This window comes from Sapajus apella, unplaced genomic scaffold (genome assembly GCF_009761245.1).
Source record: "Sapajus apella isolate SASKATOON/1434 unplaced genomic scaffold, GSC_monkey_1.0 scaffold156, whole genome shotgun sequence".
NCBI classification, from domain to species: domain Eukaryota; kingdom Metazoa; phylum Chordata; class Mammalia; order Primates; family Cebidae; genus Sapajus; species Sapajus apella.
The window spans coordinates 800678-808788 of record NW_022437096.1 but is presented as its reverse complement, the minus strand read 5'-3'; the positions used below and the strand labels follow the sequence as shown (position 1 = coordinate 808788).

At 59.7% G+C, this 8111-nt stretch overlaps 1 protein-coding gene across 5 annotated transcripts in view; it reads right to left on the bottom strand.

Moving 5' to 3' along the window:
- The window catches only part of TAFA5 (TAFA chemokine like family member 5), a 280241-nt gene that overhangs the window by 63457 nt on the left and 208673 nt on the right, over positions 1 to 8111 (bottom strand). For 2 of the 5 annotated variants that reach the window (XM_032266259.1, XM_032266261.1), the window contains exon 4: positions 296 to 2356. The exons of 2 other annotated variants lie outside the window; for them this stretch is intronic. In XM_032266259.1, coding sequence (XP_032122150.1) covers positions 2348 to 2356 — 9 coding nt within the window. In that variant the 3' untranslated portion in view covers positions 296 to 2347. Of the gene's footprint in view, positions 1 to 295; positions 2357 to 4937; positions 5664 to 8111 lie in introns of those variants that run through there. One more of the 5 variants, XM_032266256.1, reaches the window with a different exon arrangement.

The window sequence follows — 8111 nt, the reverse complement described above, 5'->3', positions numbered from 1 at the left end:
CCCGGGGAGGACTCACTCAGGTGGCCGCACGTTAGACCCGGGGAGGACTCAGGGCACGGCGTTCAGGCTGGGATGACGGCACCCCAGAGGGCTGCAGTCAGGCACTGCCCACTCATCTGGGGCTGGGCTTCAGAGGCCATCCTTGTGGGTGCAGAAGGGCCCAGGGCTCACAGGCCAGGGTGAGGGCCACGGGCACCGTGTGCTCTGACCCCGGGGGTCCCTGTGCTGGCCCCGCCTGTCATCCCCACTGGACACAGCCTCTCTCCAGGACACCACGGCCAGGGAACAAGAGCCATGCTTATCAAAGGAGTTTTTCTTTATTTTTCATAATTTAGCTGAATCAACACAAAATTGAATACTGTAAAACAAGAAAAAAAAATATGCTGTAACATCTGAAATCTCCCGATCTCTGCCCTCGAAGTGTCTATACTTGCTTTTCAAAGAAACAGGCGAGGGGGAGGCCGTGAGGACACCGGCTGGTAGAGGCTGCGGGCGAGGCCGAGGAGCGGGGCGGCTCGGGAAGGGCGCCGTTCAGGCCCAGCCCCTCCGCGATGACAAACCCAAACTCAGCCCCTTCTTGTAGTCCAGGATACAAAGGCCTGCGAATTCGTGGTGACCGAGAGGCAAATGAAGTCCTCATGGATACCGGGACAGGTCTTAAATGCATGGTTTCCTTTCCTGTATAGTCTCTGGTTGCCGGAACAGCTTCTATATAGTTACTTTTTACCTTCTTTTTAGTAGGGTAGAGCTAGCATGATATTCGTGTTAACTGGACTGGTAGGTAGTATACTTCAGAACTCAGGAGGATGAGGGAGGCTGCGAGAGAATAAACAGAATTGTCCCTTCCTCCTCGGCCCCGCCGGCCCCGCCTGCGCCTCTGCCCAGCGCCGCTTTCTGGACCTACTGGCACGAAGACAGAGGACTTCTCAGAACGCAGGACACGGATGTGGGGACAAGGGCCGCCAACTGGCCTCAGGGTCTGTGAGTGGAGAAAGGGGCAGGAAATGGGAAACAAAACCCATTGGAAGAAGCAGGTTGAAAATATTGTACAGTCAGTGCCGACCAATACGGAGACCAAAGAGGGGGTCCGCAGCCACCGTGCCCGGCCCGCAGCGAAGGGAACCCGGCCTCCCCGGGCACGACCCATGCGTCCGGGACGCCACGGTCCTCCGCACGCTTCTCCCGGAGTCCCGCCTCCACGCCTGGCACCCCGGGGTCCGCGGGCAGCACCTCCCCACCGGGGCCCACCCGCAGAGCCTTCAGAAACACACGGGGCTTGGCCCGACCCTCCGGATGGCCGGGACTGCCACGTTAATTGTTAAATAGGATTTTCTACAAATATACAACATATAAAAACTGTTAAATATATAACTTTAGGCTTTGCAAAATACATTTAATGATCTCTTTCAAACAAGTGTTACTCGCGTGTTCTTTGCTTTGCTTTCTGGAGCTAAATGGAGTATGAATGAGGCAGCAGTCACGGGAGACCCAACATGCTCTTGGCAGATACTGGATTATCCAACTATCAAAAATGGAGCTGTAGAAGAGGCATGTTTAACTGGTTAAAACAGAAAGTGATTTTAGTACGGTCAAGTCGGTCTAAGTACAGAGGAGTAAAGTGGTCTGTGATCCCGGGGGCCTCGCGGCGTCTGCATGGGGCCATCGCCGGCCCCGCCCGGGCCGCCTCCGCGCAGCCAAAGGCCCTCCTCCGAGGGTGCGCCGGGGTGCTCCTGGGGTGGCCGCCGCCGCCACGGCTGCCCTCTCTGCTCCGCCGGGGCCACTAGCATGTCTCTGCCACCATGCCCTCCCGCCCCCACCGGCGACCCCAGGGACCCCAACAGCGAGGGTGCGTCCACGTTCAGATAGATTTTGCTCTTTGGTCTATGGAGTATACTGAAAGTATAAGAAAATAAAAGCAATTCGGACAGTCTGGGGCCCAGGAGGCGCCGATTCTGCGCCTGGCAGTCCCCTGGGGCGGGCGTCGCATCTCAGGCGGGCCGGGCTGCACCCTCCTGTGGCTGCAGGAGCCTCCTCCTCCTCCTCCTCCGAGGACGGCAGGGCCAACGCCACGGTCGGCGATGGCTGGGCGCAGCCGGGCTCCCACAGACGGTGTATTGCTGGTGCCCGGAGCCGCCCCAACCTGTGTCCGAGTCCGGCCTCTGAGTCGGCTGGACAGACCGGAGCTCAGGACGCCGAGGCCTGGGGCCGTCCTTCACGGACCACAGGGAAACAGAGTGGGCGGGCGGCAGAGAATGGGCCAAGTCCGAGGCGGCGGAGAACTGTGGCTCAGGCGTGGGCTCTCCAGGGAGCCAAGGCCACTCCCAGGGCCCCTCAGGGGCTGTGTTTGTCAGGAGACCTGGGGAGCAAAGAGAGAGCGTGGGTCAGCCTTCTGCAGACGCTGCCCTGGGCCACACGGGACGCAGGCTCCTCTTCCCTGCCCGGCTCCCGCCAGCCGGCCTGCTGGAGGGCCTGAAACTAAAAGCCCATCCTGTCTGCGGGACACATCCGGGCTGCCAGACGGCGCCCCCAAATCACCCGTCCTTCCTTGTGACTCAGGAGGGTGGGGTGCCCTCTGTGCGTGACCTGGAGGGGCTGTCAGCCCCAGGTGTAGCCCTTCCCACTCCTGCCTGCTGGCATCCTTCCTCTATGCAGCCATATCACTTTGCCACTCCCCCAGCTCAAGAACAATCTGTGGCTCCCTATTCCTTGTATCCTATTCAAACCTCTCCCAGCTTCCTGGGCCTCTGAGGCCATAGACTTCGGAGCTCACCCAGAACAGCCACTGCAGGCTGGGGGACCTGGCCGTACCCCCACCACGGAGCCACCCTCCCCCAGCTGTCCATGCTGGGCCTCTGCAGGTCTGTGTGCTTCTCCGGTGGCTGCCCAGGCAAATGACCACACACTGGGGACAGGATCTGAAACAGCAGTTATTCTTGCCCAGGCTCAAGGTGTGGATGGCACTGGTTCCAGCGGAGGATCCGAGGGAGGGTCCGCTCCAGGCCCCCTGGGGGTTTCCGGCGCTCCCGGCAATCCTCACTGGCCTCACCTGCGGGCACGTCGCCCGATCTCTGCCTCCATCCTCACACCGTGTCGCATCTGGCCGCTGGAGAGCTCTCAGGCTCAGCTTCCCCCGACACCCACCCCTTCCCTGAGCCCCAGGCAGCCCTGAGACTCTGCCCTTGAGCCGACCTTGGTCAGGAAACTCATCTCGGGACCCTGGCCCTGCTGAAAGTTCTAAGCCCATCCTGATGCTGCCTCCTGGGCGGGCACCTCCAGGCACCTGCTCACCTGGGTTAGGCCTCATCTGCCTTGTGTTAAATCCCTTTCTCAGCCCAGGGTGGGGATGACGGGGGTCTCGCAGCTGTGGGGCCTCCCCAGATCCCAGGTTCCCTCAGGGCCGGGGCCATCTCCAGGACCCTGGGCAGCTGCAGTTCCCAAGCTCCTGGGCGCCGGCCACTGCTCTGGGAACGACCTTGCAGTCACCTTGTCACAACCTCGTCCACTGAACAGGGCCGTGGGATTGGAACCCACACTCAGCAGGCCCTGAGGCTCAGGGTGAGGGCCAGCCCTGGGGGCAGAGAGGCCCCATACTCACACCTTTGAGACCGGGAGCCTCGGACGCCTCCCCTCCTGGCTTCCTGGAGCTGCTGCTGCGGCGATCAACAGCCAGGTCCAGCCAGCCTTCCCTGCCTGTGGATGCTGTGGCCTGGGTGGGGGCTGGTGTGCCTCCTCACTGCACCCCCGGGGCCAGGAAAGGGAGCGGGCTCTGAGCTCCCCTCTGCTGGGTGCATGGGTGCTGAGTCATCCACAGCCCTGGGCCGAGGTCCGCCTCCTCCAATCTGCGAGCTCTCTTCTGGAAGCCGGTCCCAGAGGCTCAGAACTGGCAAGAGCAAAGACCTGGAGCCAACCCAAATGCCCATCGACGACAGACTGGATAGGGAAAATGTGGCACATATACACCATGGAATATTATGCAGCCATCAAAAACGATGAGTTTGTGTCCTTTGTAGGGACATGGATGAACCTGGAAACCATCGTTCTCAGCAAACTGACACAGGAGCAGAAGATCAAACACCGCATGTTCTCACTCATAGGTGGGTGTTGAACAATGAGAACACATGGACACAGGGAGGGGAGCACTACACACTGGGGTCAGTTGGGGGGAAATGGGGGAGGGACGGTGGGGGTAGGGAACTGGGGAGAGATAGCAAGGGGAGAGATGCCAGTTGTGTAGGTGATGGGGAGGAAGGCAGCAAATCACACTGCCACGTGTGTACCTATGCAACAATCTTGCATGTTCTTCACACGTACCCCAAAACCTAAAATGCAATAAAATAAATAAATGGAAAAAAAAAAGAACTGGCCCCAGAGTGAGTTTGCCATCACACCAGACTGTGGGCGCCCGACACACTGACGTGAACGGGGTGGCCGGAGCTGCCCGCTTCACCTGCGGGCACCTGATGCTTGGCCCACACAAGCCTTTCCATCAGGAATGAGTGGAAGGCATGGTCCTAGCATGCGGAGCCTGTGTTCAGCTTACATAAGAGGTTTATCCTGTGCTCAGACACAGACAAGAAAACCAAACTGCCCAGCCCCATTCACACAAGTAAATGATACTTTCTCCTCCTCACTAGAAGTTTCCACGTGACGTTAAGGTCAGGAGGAGCCTGCTGTACTAAGGAAAACAGTTTTGTTTTTTTTTTAAGACAGATTCTTGCTCTGCCGCCCAGGCTGGAGTGCAGTGGCGCGATCTCAGCTCACTGCAATTGCTGCCTCCCGGGTTCAAGTGATCCCCCCGCCTCAGCCTCCTGAGTAGCTGAGACTACAGGCGCCCACACCACACCTGGCTGATTTTCATATTTTTAGTAGAGACAGGGTTTCACCGTGTTGGTCAGGCTGGACTCGAACTCCTGACCTCAGGTGATCTGCTCACCTCGGCCTCCCAAATTGCTGGGATTACAGGCATGAGCCACTGTGCTGGGCCTGAACACGCTGCTCTGAATTGAGCCTGTGAAAAAGGTTCCAGTAAACAGCAAAAGAAATCGGCAAGACAGTGTGATGATCGAAGTCCCACCTCATGGACGCCTGGGACGAGGGACACCGTACCGTGGGAAAAACCCAAGGCAAATCAGGGCAGCAGCTCTGGAAATATGTACCACGTCCCACCCATGCCCACAGAAGCTTTTGGCTTCTCTTCTGGGGCTGCTCCCTGAAGGTACAGAGCCAGGGCACAAGCAAAGCCCCAACTCTTCCTACGGCTCACCACCCTGCACCAGGCTTCTTCCCACAAGACTCCAAAAACATCTCCTTTTCAGGAGGTGAAGCTGTGCCTAGGGTGGCCTTCATCTGGGGTCACCAGAGAACCACAGTCTGTGCCCCCGGCTTTGGAGCTGGAGTCAGCCAAGCCCTATGGAGCGATGTTCAATGCACAGGGCCCGGAGCTCCCCTCAGTCTCCGTCAGGAACTAAGGGCTGTCATGGAGCGACCATGGGCCCCAGGACCAGCCCCTTCCCCGTAGCTGAAGACGTGCGTTCTGGGAACCAGCCCCCTCCCCCATGCCGCCGGGCTGCACAGCCGGGGTTGGGGTATAATTCCATCTCGGCAGAACATGGCAGGCGCAACTCAGAGCTTCCCCGACGGCAAACCCAGCCCTGTGAATAAAGCTACGCAGAAAAATTCACAAGTAAAATCCTCCAAACTCATCACGACTGGTGCGATCCCTCACGCAAGACAGTGTCCTGGGCCCCCAAGCAGCGCTCGGCAGCTGCCTGGCACGTGGAGGCAGGCGGGGGCGGCGGCTGAGGCTGGCGCTGAGGATCCTTTGTTCACCCATCAAGCATGTATTGATCTGCCCTAAACAAGGTGGGTGGGAGGGCCGAACGTGGGCAGGGTTCTTTCCCTCAGGATGGAGGGGCTCCCCCGACGCAGGGGGCTGGCAGATCGGACATCAGCTCCCCAAAGTCCGCTCCTGGCCGTGGTACGCCAGAACGAGGACACACCTGCCAGCCCTCCCCCTCCTCCATGAGCTCAGGAGCAGACGTGCTGTATCCGACTTCGAGCTTCGGTCTGCAATAACAGACATGAAGATCCTGACCCCTGCCTGTGAGTGGGTCTGACTCATCAGCAGGTTCTAGCAGATGCGATCGAGTTAGAGCGGGCTCATACCAGATTAGAGTGGGCACCACTCCCTCACCGAGAGGAGGAAATCTGGACTTACAGCAGACGGCCCCATGCAAACAGACACACGGGCTGGAGCCGTGCGGCCACAGCCACCGCAAGAGGCAGGAAGGACCCCGTGCTGGAGCCTCCCAGGGGAGCAGGCCCGTCAGACTCCGGGACGCAGAACCGTGAGAACGGGTTTCGGTTGTTCGAAGCCACCGCATACCTGCTATTTTGTTCCAGCGGCTCCGGGAGACTCACACAGCCTGGACACCGTGCCTGAGCCGCGTGAGTCCTGGGGACGCTGATGGAACCCAGGGGCCGCTGAGCTTGCGTCTCAGGGCTGGGCTGAGGGTGGGACCAGGCAGCAGCGCCCCAACATCTCCGCCCTGCCGGGCCCAGTGTGTGGGCTGCAGGGAGGCAGCGGAGGACCCGCCTCACACCCTCGGCCCTTGGGCTTCATGGCACCTCAGCTCCCAAATGGGGATTCGGCCCCAGGGAATCCCAGGAGAAATCCTGACTGTTCTGGGGCCCCTCCCCGCTGAGCATCCCAGGGCCGCCTCTCCTCTTCTAATCCACCATGCCACCTGGCCCACTGTGGTGCCCACTCCACTGCGCTGCCAGCTCCACCATGCCACCAGGCCCACCACGCCACCTGGTCTACCACATCAGCTGGTCCACCACACCACCTGGCCCACCACGCCACCTGGTCCCCTATGTCACCTGGTCCCCCACGCTGCCTGGTCTGCTGTCCCCGCCCCCCAATCTGGCTGGGATCTTTCTAGGTGGGGCCTTCCCCAGCCCCTCCGTGTCCCTGCGTTAACGTCGGCTCTGACTAAAACTGCCCCACGCTGCTGCCTGTGTCCTCCACTGTGAAGCAGGCTTCTCAACGCCAGGACCGTCCTCCTGTCGGGGGGAGCGGGGGTCAGTGCTTTTCCTGAACCTGGCAGGGGCCCCGTGCGCCTGTGCCTGGTGAAGGACTGAGGGAGGAACCGTAGGGAGCTGTGGCTAGAGCAAGGGAGCCAGTGGGCAGACGCCCCAGAGCTTGGCATGTGCCTTGACCTCCCACAGCCTCCCAGCTGGAGCCTCTGGGAGCCCCCATTTCCCCATCTGTAACACGGGATAGGAACAGTGTATACTCCCAGCCATGGGGTTCTTAATATCAGCAAAAAAGAAAAGCTGTTTAATTTCAAGAGCTCAGCATAAGCGCCAAGGCAGGGCACCTTTTACATTGTACATGATAACTTAGAACGAGAACACAGCCGCCTTCCCCATCGGCTTCTACAAGCCTTCATCCAGGAGGCTGCCATTGCCAGGCACCCCAGACTGGACGGTTTGAACAAGGGACACTGGCTGTCCACAGCCGAGGAGGCTGATGTCTGGGGTCCGCAGGCGTGCGGGGCTGGGTTCTGACCCTCTCCTCGGCATGCAGAGGGCGTCTCCGAGTCCACAGGCTCTGCTCTGCGTGTGTGTGTCCTCACCTCCTCTTCTTAGAAAGGCAAGGTCCTCTGGAATCAGGCCCACCCCAAGGACCCCACTTCACCTTCTCTCCTTTAATGTCCTATCTCCAAAGGGCGTTAGAGATGTTCAGACTGGGGGTCCGGGCTTCAGTGTATAGATTTGCAGGGTGCAGTTCAGTCCATAAGAGCTGCTTTCCGAGGGGCTGACTGGTGAGCTCAGAGACTTGAGGACTCTCTCTGGAGTTTATGCACAGAAAACGCCTAGAATCCCACCACCTTCCCCTCCACATGCGATGCAGGAGGTGCTGGAGAACATGATGGGTGACTCCAAGGTGCCCAGAGGCAGACCCAGTGGTGAGGACAGCTCCAGCTTCTCAGGGTGGGAACCCAGCGGTGAGGACGGCTCCAGCTCCTCAGGGTGGGAACCCAGCGGTGAGGACGGCTCCAGCTCCTCAGGGTGGGAACCCAGCGGTGAGGACGGCTCCAGCTTCT